This window comes from Rhinolophus ferrumequinum, chromosome 8 (assembly GCF_004115265.2).
Source record: "Rhinolophus ferrumequinum isolate MPI-CBG mRhiFer1 chromosome 8, mRhiFer1_v1.p, whole genome shotgun sequence".
NCBI classification, from domain to species: domain Eukaryota; kingdom Metazoa; phylum Chordata; class Mammalia; order Chiroptera; family Rhinolophidae; genus Rhinolophus; species Rhinolophus ferrumequinum.
In genome coordinates, this window is record NC_046291.1 from 53,776,832 (window position 1) to 53,789,789 (window position 12,958).

The 12,958-nt window shown below is 40.9% G+C and overlaps 1 protein-coding gene across 1 annotated transcript in view; it reads right to left on the reverse strand.

The window, feature by feature from the left end:
* Nucleotides 1-12,958, reverse strand: part of MYO3B (myosin IIIB) — a 386,500-nt gene that overhangs the window by 217,929 nt on the left and 155,613 nt on the right. Inside the window, exons 15-20 of the mRNA XM_033111465.1 lie at nucleotides 11,165-11,263; nucleotides 10,764-10,878; nucleotides 3,732-3,858; nucleotides 2,565-2,775; nucleotides 1,551-1,698; nucleotides 100-253 (exon numbers count right to left, since the gene is read on the reverse strand). Coding sequence (XP_032967356.1) covers nucleotides 100-253; nucleotides 1,551-1,698; nucleotides 2,565-2,775; nucleotides 3,732-3,858; nucleotides 10,764-10,878; nucleotides 11,165-11,263 — 854 coding nt within the window. The remainder of the gene's footprint in view (nucleotides 1-99; nucleotides 254-1,550; nucleotides 1,699-2,564; nucleotides 2,776-3,731; nucleotides 3,859-10,763; nucleotides 10,879-11,164; nucleotides 11,264-12,958) is intronic.

A 12,958-nucleotide genomic window follows, 5' to 3' on the forward strand; every position in this document is an offset into this window, starting at 1 on the left:
GTGGCCAAAATACACAGGCTAGATCATTAAACCACGCTTATTGGATCACATAAGCCAAGGTCTCTTCTGAGCATATATGCCTTCCCAAAAATTACCTACCAACCAGGGTCTGGTCAGTTGCTTGGGGAAACCGGCTTTCCTCATCCAAAAGTGCAAGCAGTCCCAGGGGTTTCTGGAGGAACATATCCAAGAGTGGGCGATTGTCCTCATACTCCACAGGTGTTGTGTCAATGCCCTCATTGTGATATTCCATCTGGAAGGAAACAGAATGTGTATCTCTCCAGCCCAGAACTGGCCTGTGTACCACGAGGCTGCTTTGGCATGTGCTTTCTGTGTCTGGCAACATTGAACAGGTGTGGGAAACAGGGTGTGTTTTCTGTGAGCAGTAAAGAACTCTTCCTGCAGGTGACACTGTTGAAGGTTGGGTTTAAGTCTGGTTTTCGGGTAGCCTGTGGCAGGCATCTGAAGCTGGCAAAGGAGAATGGCTCTGTCTCCCAAACACTGACTTGGTAACTCATCCTTTAGAAAATGGTGTAGAAAGGAAGGGAAGCTGAAAAAGCTTTCATTTTGGTGACAAGTATGGTTTAAACCAGGAAAAAAGCAGATTTCTATCTTCTGCAAAGAATTCTGCAAGGGAATCCTCTTGGTTTGAAAAACTCGAAAAACTCCAGATTTCCCTGGGAAATTAAATGGAAGGAACCTGGACTGAAACAAGGTTGAGTTTTGTGCAGGGTGAGTGGGGAGAGCAGTATGGTACAGATTTATCTAGCTCCAGTGATCAAAGAAATACTGGTATTTTCATTCCATGTCTTTGTGTTTATCTAACCACATTGTAGGTTGTATGTCCTCACTTTTACATTAAAACAAGGGGCTTGGGCAGAATGTTTCATTATTGCTACTATTTCACACAGGAGAATCTTGGGGTTGGGGTATGGGTTAGAGTGAAAGAGAAGGGCCCTTAACCTTTGGGTACAACTAACTTCACACCCTGTTTCATTTGCCATTAAACTCATAGGGGAAAGACTTCCATTTTGAGAAAATCAAGAACATATCTTACTCCTCACCCAGAGACACATATCCAGTTCCTGTGGGATCTACTGAGACGGTGTGTGTGTGTGGGGGGGGGGGGGGGCGGGGTGGTGAGGATAACTGGCTTGAGAGTTAAGAACAACAAGAACCTGTGTCCTGAATTCAGGATCATCCTGTGTCATTCTGGACACGATCACAGACATTTTTATTTAAATACAGTAGAAGAGACTGTAGCATTTTGAGAAATACACATGAAACAGTCTGGAAGCAACATTTAAATAACTGGCCTGTCACCAGCTCCACTCAAGGGAGGAAATGTACCTTTCCACAGAAATCAAGACCTCTTTATTTCAGACTAAATTTAGACTGTTGATTTATTTTGACAGGACTGCCTCACCAGTGGTTTTTTTCTTAGAGCCTTTTATCTGTTAGCCTGACTAACAGGGTTTCTGCTTCAAATTGTGTGCAGCGTGGAGACACTTCGCCTTCTCAAGTTTAGTGACTTCAGAATTCACTATTACCTGCTCAAGTGCAAAAACGTGCTGATTAAAATAGTACTGGATTTGTTCATTGGCGATATTTATGCAGAGCTGCTCAAAAGAATTTCTCCGAAAGTTCTCGAATCCAAAAATATCCAAGATCCCCACATTCATACGATCGTCTGCACTACTGCAGGAGAGAAAATAACAACCTTTTAGGGGAGGAAACATTCGTATGGAATGTTTCATAAGGAAACAATAACAACCTTTTAGGGGAGGACAGTGAGCATCTACGTGGCTGCATGTTTGTCACCTCAGGGACCGCCTCATGGAAGGCAGCCGCCTGCCGCCTCTAAGGGGGAGATAGTTTGTGTCCTAAACCATTCGTTCCTTTAGTCTTTCAATAGTATTTCCAACGTTTTTCTTTTTTTTAAGCAGTAGAACCTTTTAAAATCTTACAGAGAAGCTCCATAGAGAAAGAGATTAAAGAGGAACCACTCTGTTCGAATGGGCTAGAGCTGCTACTCATTCATTCTTCCCCTTCCCACCCACAAAGCTGCACTGGAAGAACACTCTTCAGACTTTGATATTGTCAACTCTTCTACACTACAGAAACTACTAATGCTTAAAAGAGAAAAAGTAGTAGAGGTATTAGAATGATGTGAGATACTGTGCTTTAAAACTTTTCATGAAAGGTCGCAGTTGATTCTAAAGCAATACTATGAGGAGGGCATTAGCATGCTCATTTTACAGACGAGAAAACGTGACTTAGGAGATGCAGCTGATTAAGCTGTAGAATTCTGATGTGAATGCAGTTCGTCCCACTCCCAGCCAAGCCGGTTAAATGCTACACTATACTGGCTCTGTCAATACTGCGCCTCTCACGTATAAACACTTTGGCTCTCCTTGGCCCCAGTGCAATTTTTCAAGCGGAAGGCCTGAGAGCTTTGCTAAAGAAAACCCAAGAGAGGCCCATACGCTTCCTCTTGCAAACTCTAAGAGACACTGAGGTCGATGACAGCTCTCCTGGGGCCCCTGCTCCTCGGCGGAACTTGCCATATGTTCTTGTCTGGCTGCAGGAGTGTATTGATGCGGTTTACAATCCAGCTGAAGAGCCTCCCATACAGGGCCTTGGCCATGGCATCTCGGACATCCGCGGCCCTGTCAACAGTGTTGGCTCGGATGATGGTCTCTCCTCGGGTGACCACACAATGTGAAGTAAGGGCCTCCTGGAGCTCTTCGGGGCTGATGCAGAGAACAGAGGCAGCTGGAACAAAAGGTAAGGATGGCACTGAAGAATGCAGTCCTCTATCCGCCCATTCTCTCAGCCAGCCTGTATTTATTCAACATCTACTATGTGCCAGGCTCTGTTCTCGACACTCAAAGTCGAAGAGGTGGGCAATACAGGTGGGGTCGGGGGATCACTGCATAAATTCCATAAGTGTTTAACCACTGTGCTGTACACCTGAAACCACTGTGCTGTTCAATAAAATAATATTGAATGTCAAAAACAAAGAAATAAAGACACCATCAGCATGTAAAAAAATAGTCAAAGATAAACAAATCAGGTTCCTAATCCCAAGAAGCATCCAAACTGACACATTATCTCCCAAACTGTTCTGAAAGCTCTTCACAGGTGTTAGATGAAAAAAAAAGTGGGCAGAGGTGGCTTTGATCAAGTAAGTTGCAGCAATTTCTGAAGACTATAGTCTCCTCTTAGAGAGTCGCTACACATATTAGTATATTAAAGACCCTAAAATGTACTGCACTTTAACACAAAAGGTGATTGCTTTATTTAAATGAGGTATTTTTTTGTTTTTGTTTTTAAACTCAGGCTGCTCATTCCTTCTGGTACCATTATTACCTGTTAAAGTAAAAATAAGTAGGTGCCTGCTTTCTCCCCTGCAAATGCTGGTTCTGTGGATACACAGTGGGGTCCAACCTCTTGTATTATTTTCAAAAATTTGTAGATGATTTTTCAAAAGGTGCCCGTGTTGACAACCACTGCCCAAAGTTACCAGCCATGGAATTCTTTCCTGCAGAACACCTATTTGCTGCTCATGGAAAGAACACTGATGTTCTATAAGACATCGTTTGGAAAATACTGGATAGTGAAAACACTCAGAACCAGGAACAGCTGCGTTGTATTTTACAGAGTCTTGAAAAACTACCAAAGTGAAAGAAAAACTACCAAAGTGAAAGAAAGAGGCATCAAATAATTACCATTTTCCAAAGCTTCCGCATTGGGCACCTCACTTTTATCAGTTTGATGTTGAGAGGAAATAGCTGCAAACTCAATGTTTCCAATATTCAAAATCCCAGCTAAAATTCTGTACACTGAGTGCACCTCCTGGAAAGGACATCAAGAATGATGTTTGAAGATAATTGCCAATCAAACCAACAAAGCAGTAGCACTGTGGTGAAAAGTTCTGATTGTCACCAAGCCCACCCTTCCGCTTTTCCTGGGCACACAAACAACTTTCTTAACCTCCCTTGCAGTTAGGGGTGGCCATGTAACTAAATTCTTAACAAAGGAGCAAGCGGAAGGATGTGGACCACTTCTAGGCCTGGCCTATGGAAGTCAGCATGTCTCCTCCTTACTTTCTTCCCCATTATTGCTGGCGGGAGCTCCCAGCAACCCGGCCGAAACCAAGCCATTAATTAGGATGCCTGAGACCAATGATTGCATGGAATGGAGTTGTTCTGCAACTTGAACCACTTACCTTGGCATGCTAATATAAGAGAGAACTGATCTTCTTTGTTCTTTAAGCCACTTTTATCCATTTACCCTAACTAATACCAGCTCCCAAATTCGGGTATGGTTATTTCTTCAAAATAAGAGTAAGATGTTTCCTTAGCCTCTTTTGTAGATGGTTTTTATGATATAGTTGGTAGGACATTCTCTGATGGTTCACTACAACATTTTGAAGTTAAACGATGGAGTATCTAGTTATGAATGAGGTCAGGAAATAGTTTGAAAGACTCACTACTGTGATACTGTGATATAATAAGAAATATATATTTGGTCTTCATACCAATTGCTGGCACAAGAACTTCTAAAACCCATGAAATTTTTCTGATAGGGATAAGAGGAGTGTCCTTTGTAACTCATAATAAGCTCCTTTCAACCACTCCTGAATCTGGGTTAATGAGGTGACTCTTGGAGGGTGGGAGTGGGTTTCCAGAGGAAACAACCATGTGATTAAAAAGCTGGAACTTTTAGCCAAATCCTGGACCTCCAGGGAAGGGAGAAGGGCTGGAGATTGAGTCAATCGTCAACAGGCAATGATTTCTTCAGCCATGTCTGTAATGGAATCTCTAGTAAAGCCGCTAATTGAGGTTCTGTGATTAAAAAGCTGGAACTTTTAGCCAAATCCTGGACCTCCAGGGAAGGGAGAAGGGCTGGAGATTGAGTCAATCGTCAACAGGCAATGATTTCTTCAGCCATGTCTGTAATGGAATCTCTAGTAAAGCCGCTAATTGAGGTTCTGTGATTAAAAAGCTGGAACTTTTAGCCAAATCCTGGACCTCCAGGGAAGGGAGAAGGGCTGGAGATTGAGTCAATCGTCAACAGGCAATGATTTCTTCAGCCATGTCTGTAATGGAATCTCTAGTAAAGCCGCTAATTGAGGTTCGGAGCACTTCTGAGTTGGTGAACACAGGAAGGCCGTCAGAGAAAGTGGTGCCCCTCTCCCAGTACCTTGCTCTAGGTATCTCTTCCACTTAGCTGTTCCTGAGTTGTATCCTTTATAATAAACCAATAATAGTAAGTAAACTGTTTCTTGAGTTCTGTGAGTCCTTCTAGCAAATTATTGAACCAGAGGAGAGGTCTTGGGGACCCCAAATTCATAACCAGTCTGTCAGAAGTAGGAAAACTCCAGATCTTGTGACTGGTGTTTGAAGTGGGGCAGTCTTGTGGGACTGAGCCCTTAATTTGTGTAATCTGATGCTAACTCCAGGTTGACACCATCAGAGTTGAATTGAATTATAGGATAAATGGTTGGTGTCGGGGGTGGGGGGGGGAACTCCACACATTTGGTGTCAGAAGTGTTGATACAGGAGAGTTAGCATGTCCCTAGTTAGACAGGGAGGTCCCTGGTGGAATAAACAAAGACAGCCATATCCTAAAACTTCAAGTTTTGAAATCACTCCTTCACTCCAGGACATAATGTAATAAGGCCTTGAGGTTAAGCATAAAATTCATTTTGGCCTGACAAATGGAGCAGATCTGATAGATAAGAGTGGGTTAATTTGCTAATTCCTTTAGGATGGGCAAGCAGAACAAACCTGGTAGACGAATTTCATTAGAAGGCGCCAGTTCCCTTCTCCAAACAGCTCCCCTTTTCCAAGCAGGCAAGGGAAAGTATAAAAGTGAGAGCTTTTGCCTCAGTCACGGGGCCACCCCCATTCGGGACCCCCTCCCGCTTGGGAGCTGCAACCTTTTCTCCTGCCTCTAATAAACTATCCACTTTTTAAAACTTTTTGCCTCTTCCTGGTTCGTGTTTCCATTCTTTGGCTTCACAAGACACGATCCCGCCCACACTCAGAAACTGCTAGCAGATCCAACATCACCTACATCAGTGTTTTGAGTAAAAACAATTCAGATAATCTAAAGTGCTATTTTTATATTGAAGTTGAATGCATCAATAGCATTAATGGTGAAAAATAAAACATATTTAGTTATTTAAACATTTGCATTTCTTGTAGGTGAGATGATGAAATATATATAGGAAATTTCTGCATCTTATGCTCATAGATAAACTACTTCTACCAAGAATACTCAGGTGGGGAACTTGATTTAGTACCATAGACGGCAGCAAACTAATAGAAACTGTCTTTAGACCATTGATAAAGCACTGTCCCCAAATTAAGCCTTCCTGTAAACATTACTCAGTAAAGCCAAAAAACTGAACACAGACTGTAATAGTGACATCTGCTGGATACCTGATAATGCTACAAAGACAAATGAGGATTTAAACTGGGCTCCTCAACTGGGCTCCTATTATAGATATTGTTCTTCAAACTTCTAAATCAAAGGCAGGATGTCATGTTTCTGATGTCAAGAATCACTGTTTTAATCACACAACTTAAGAGTGGCTAAGCAGAACACCTACCAAATGAGTTTTCTGAGACGCGCCTGGATTTAACATGACAGGCCCTCATTACCTTGATCAATACAACGTGAGGCTTTCAGAACGCAACCAGCGAGCAACCTCCCAGGGAGGCAGATCCAGAGAGTAAAACAGACAGCAGTGTTTTCTGGATCTGTTATTTCTATATCCAGTTATCTCAAGAGATTATCTAAAACTCTTAGTACTCTCAGAAAAAAATGTATTTCCTCTAATCAAAACACACACACACACACACTGTATCACAGTAGAAGCCAAGAAACCTCCCAAAATAAGGCTTCCAGGCATTTCACCACTGAGGTGATCATCCCCAAAGGAATGGTAGTTTTCACCCCGTTGCTTCTCCGGCAATATCCTCTTCACCACAATGCTCAGATATTTCCTCTTTTAAAGAGGAAAACTACCTGTGACCTTCAGCAAAACCTTTGGTGTTCGCTATGTGAATGACTGAGATTAATGGTAGGTTGGGTCTCCTTCCTCAGAGAGGGGAACTTGAGAAGGGGTATCTAGGTTCACCTCATTAATGAGGTACTAGCTTTAGGGAGCTCCCTATGCTACATTTCCAGGCTCTTCCACTTGACTCCTTTAGTCCTACCCTCGGGGTGGTTAGTTCTTCCTTTCTGGCCTAGGAACCTACATCCACTCCTGTGTTCAGGTCAAAACATCACCCATATACAGTCATGGTAGAGTTCAGTCAGTAGCATGTCCGTCTGTAGGATTAATCCTTTCTCCCCAATACTTCTTAATCAGATGTCTCTTCTCTTCTCCCCACAACCAACCCCGGGGAGGGTTTTTCACCTTCCTCTCCTCGCGCATTTTCTCTTACCCCATTTCCAGCTATGGAGCCTTTCCTGGCAACCCTGCCTTTCTTACAGAATCTTGCTATGCTGCTCTATCTTTTTATTTCTTACCAGTTTCAAACTTTCTAAGTGATAAAATTGAATCACCTCACTCAGGACAGAATATTATCAAGAAGACGAATGACACTTTCAGCTGGGTTTCCCAATTCAATGTTGATGAGTATGAATTCAGTTTCATCACCAAGCAGCAAAAGTGGGGAAAACAGTATTTCTCCATAAAGCCCCATGCAGGATGTATGCTCTTTGTTTCTCTCTCCCTTCTCTCTCTCTCAGAAGACACTCCTTTCACTGATGTACTAAATATTTTCTCAGTAAAGTTGAGGCTAAATGAAAAGTTGAGAACTTTGGTTTTTCTCTGTTAGATGGAAGCCAATTTAAGGAAATCGCCCTAGTCTGGTCCACAGGCATCTCATGGTAGTTGTTTCTCTGGTACCTCTGTAGAGATGTATTTGCCATTTCCATCTCTCTTTACCTTGCTTCTTTTTTGTAAGTCTAGTTTTTCAACAATTCTGCCCTAAGCACTGCAATAGACTTGGCTGAAGGGACTTCTCTCTCACAGGCTCTATTCCAATGCCTTTACTAAGTTCCATTTTCATAGGATCACAATATTTGTATCTTAAAAGTCAACGGTTGGTTTTAAAAAAAGTTTTTCAGTATCTCAATTATACATCAATAAAGTGGTTTAAACATGTCAATGGTAAGTCCTATTGTCTGTCATTAAGACAAAGCTTTCATGTAGTATTAAGTATAAACACACCTAAAACTCTATTTACTATGTTACCGTGTTTCCCCAAAAATAAGACCTAGCTGGACAATCAGCTCTAATGCATTTTTTGGAGCAAAAATTAATATAAGATCCGGTCTTATTTTACTATAATATAAGACCCGGTCTTATGTAATATAAGACCGGGTCTTATATTAATTTTTGCTCCAGAAGATGCATTAGAGCTAATTGTCTAGTTAGGCCTTATTTTCGGGGAAACAGGGTATGATAATCCACATACCAGCAAGGCAAGCATAATAGTGAACAAAAATAGTATAGTTTGACTCCAAAATAGGAGTTGAAAAGTACCAATCTTCATAACAAGGCTTTACGTGTAACCCCCTCCAGCCCCTGCAAGGAACCGTTATTGTTATTGGAAGAATCCTTCTATGAGGGAAATTTCTTTACAATAATCTCAGGGTCAAGTGTTCTTTCAGATACTTTTGGCTGGTGTCCCAAAATTAAAATTCATGATCCTGAGTCCTCGCTAAGGTTTGCTACTCATAATTTTGCCGTAAGGGTTTGGGAAAAAACTGAAGGGATTCCTGCAGGGAGCTGGTGACATTATAAGAAAGGACAGGGACCATAATTTTATTAAATTGACCAGTTCATTTAAACTAGAAATGTCCCTCAGAACAACCTAAGAAAATGTCCCGTTATACCAGCTGTTTGGCACCTATTGCTTGATGACATTCAAGTGACTCTTTCTGAATTTAGTCAAAATACTATGAATTTACAAACACAGAGTGAACTGAATTAATTCAGCAAAACACATTGTCTATAAGAGAGATAGACAAAGATACAATCAGAGAATTTAGGGTCAGAGAGAGAAGATCCAGTCTCTTCCTTCCATTTCCAAGGTTACTCACGGATATAAGTTAATTTCCAGTATAAATTAATATGGGACATGGTGAACACACACACATATACATATAATTACATTCTGGTTGTTCACCTAGCCCAGCCACAAATTAAGAATGTTTATCACCTTTTACATTTCTTTTCATATTTATTCATGTAGTCATTCACTTATTTCTACTGTATTTTCCCCCCACAGGGATTAGGATGGCTTACTTCAAGAATACATAGTATATTTAATTTACTTTGTTTATAACGTCATCTTAAAACAGCATCTGTTTTATCATCAATTGCAGTCCATTTCTATTATTAGAACTATTACATACTTTCATTTAGAGCTAGGACCAATTTCTTTACAGTATTCTATAATCATCACTGTACTCATTGAAAGCAAAATATTATTAACCCCATGGCTGATTTCTCTACTGTTCCTCTGCCATTTTAAGGAACTATGCCCCTAAACACGTTGGCATGACCCAGGTGACTTTAAATGGCTCTCACTGCCATCTCTACCATGCATCTTTAATAACAACCAGCTCTATAAATTAATAACTATAATGATCCTTTGATAATGCTGGAAGCTGTTTAACTGTTCTCCTTTAAGGAGCCAAGAGAAATATATTTCTATTTTTATCTGACCTTTGGGATTTTCCACTGTCTGTCAGTTTAAAGTCTGTAGGAGGCCAACAGAGGAAATTCACAGCTAGCTAGAAAGAAGAAAGGTATTATTATTATGACTAAAAGCAACCATACTAGAGAGGGAAGGGTTGGCCAAACTCATTGGACTACAGAAGTAATCCTTTATCCAGAGTAGCTGTTCCAGGGCAGCTCAAGTGTCTTGTAATCTAATCCCTTAAGATTTAACACTCTCACCTACCTCCTAATCATTCACCTCCTTTGCTGGAAAAGCAAAAGAATCTGTATATTTTGCAAAATTGATGGCATGAAGCCCAGAAACTATGACATAAATGTGTCACAGAATAATATTTGAGAGCTTAGGGTTATAAATATTTTCTGTCACCCCTGGCATATATTTAATAGAGACAGCCTGTATCTGGTATGATAAGGATAGTACAGTACTTAGAGCTATATAGTTAATAATGTGCAACTGTGTATATGGAGAAGGAAGTGACTGCAAGAAAGTTGAAAAGATTTCATTTGTCTTGGTGCTCCAAGAACTACTTGCATAAATATATTTCTATGGCTTAGGTGTAACCTATGTATTCCTGCACTCCTATTACATAATTCACTTTAATGGTTGGAACAATTCCAATTCAGAAAACGGCAGTATTATTTTGGTGTTTGTTATCACAGCTGTAGTGAATTAATGACAATGACAATTCATAGACACATGGCACTTAAATAGTACTTCTGCTTGAATGTTCACCAGCACATCCTGTTAAAATGCAGATTCTGAGTCAGCCGTTCTTGGTTGGACAAGAGAGTAGGCATTTCTAACAAGCGCTCAGGTGATGATAATGTTTCTGGTCCTTGGGTCACACTTTGAGTAGCGAGATCTTATAAGGTGACCAGTGTAGCATTTGAAAAGCAAGTATCTTGCCCCAAGTTAGAACATTCATGTCTTCGCTCACACTGATCCAAGAATATTAACACTTGAGTTTTTTCTCTCCTGACAATCACTTACCTTGTTAGTGAACCCTATAATCCTGAAACAATGCTGAATTGCTTCAAATTGTCTTCTGTAAGACTCATTGGAAGTTATGTCATGCATCACCCTTCCAGTTTCATCAGCTATGTACCTAAATGGAGTATGACAAACAGAATCAGTGTTGACTTGGCATCATACCTCAAACACCAGGGCATCACCAGGCTCCTTCTTTGCAAGGGCATTCCCTTATATTCCACTGCAGTGGAATAATGGTGCACATTGCTGAGGAGAATGGCTGCAGTGGAGTTTAGAACTTTCTAGAAAATGCAAATAGTGACATATAGTCCCTGCCATCTCATCCTTTCAGCTAAAGAGATTATGAGTGCCCAGTTAAGAAAACAGCTCTATTTATTCCAGCTAAAATCCCCAACACTTACCTAGGAGGTTTTTCCTCAGGAAGTCTGAACTCAGAAAGTTTCTTTTGTTGATAAAGACCAGCATAAATATAGTAAAATATGTGAAAATTTTTCTCTCCCCTGAAACAAAAAGGGAGAGGGGGTACATTATTAAAAACATATTCTGGGCTTCCACACTCCAAGTAATTTATACAATTTCCTATCTGTGCAATATATAGTTCTGTAGCAAAGTTGAATTTTCAGGCAACTAAATATGCTACATCCCAATTACAGAATAGTAATAGTCATAAGATTAGTACAGTAATTGTCACAATGTCACATTATTAAACACACTTACGCTTACTCTACATAAAAGGTTTTAGAGAATGGAACATGTACAGGTAACAGCTCAGGTTACACTTGTTCAGAGATCTTTCTATTTCAGCCCAAATGACTGTGCATCTGTGCCATATGCTTTCTGTTCATAGCCCATGTTGCTTCAGAGACAGTAATATACGAGCAGCTTAGAGAGATCAGCAAAACTGCCTCCTTTACTGGAGCCCCAGACAGGAAGCAGCTCACCAGTTGTACAGCAAATTAGGGAGTAGAATTGGTCCTGAACTGAGGTCTCCACTCTCTCAAACTTGTATTCTTTCAAAATGCCGTGCATCAGTCCCCCTGGTCTCCTGCTGCCCACCTCTTTCAGGGTCCTTTCAGATAGATGCTACCTCTAAGTGTGGTCTGTGGACTGTTGCCAGCTTATGACAAGATAAGGAACTGGAAAGTACATGTCTAGACATCTGATAGCAAGTGACAATGCCATGACATCTAAGAGTATGATAAATTCTCTGATAATTCATTGCAATTATGTTTTATGAAGGTATTAGTGAACTAAATGTTTTTTAAAAACTAGTTTGTCAGCAAAGAGTTTGAAAAGTCCTGCTCTAGATCCCTTTCTTTCCTCTAGAGGACAGTCTCTTCTGTTGATGCCCCAGAAATTTGGCATATCCTCACTTTGGCCAACTTAGTTCTATGGAAATAAATCTTTTCTTCCTTCTCCTTGTCCCTATTTATGACATGGGTCCCATTCTTTTCTTCAGCCTCTCCTGGATATCCTAGTCTTCCTGGGGTTGTTTATCCTGTCAAAGCTCTTCTCGTACTTTCTTGTTTCTGCCCTGTATTCTAGATGCTTCTACTTGCCATTTCACACTCATTTGTTTGCTCAACTTACAAATTTATTGAGTGCCAATCATGGCAGGCACTGCCCCAGGTGCAAGGGCTATAGGACTCAGAGGCTTCATGCTCCCTGGAGCTTCCCTTCCAGAGATGGAGTTAGATAAATTAACAAGGATTCTTGTGACGAGGACTTTGAAAGAAACAAACAAGGAGCTGAGATGAAGAATAACGTTGGGGGATAAGGGTTACTTGTGTCAAGTCAGAGGAAGAACTCGCCAAGGAAGTAACACTTCAGTCAAGCTTTGAAGCATGAGAAGGGTTCTGGAAGAAACTACAGAGAAAAGGGAAAAAGCATTCCAAAAAGAGGGAGCAGCATATACACAATGGTTCTGAATGTGATACCCACGCAGAACCAAACGAATTCTAGTGAGAAGGGGGTGGGCAGGTAGGCAGGGCCAGGCCTCAGAAGGACTTGTTAGGTTATAATATGGATTTTGTTGATTAAGCAATTAGAGTTCTTTGAAGTGTTTTAAACTGGAGCCAGGGTGCACAGTTAAGTGTGGGGCATGATTTGTGTTGAGAAAAGTACACTCTGGCTGCAGGATAAAGACTAGATTATAAGAAGCCAAGATAGATGCAGGGAGACTAATTTGGAGGTCT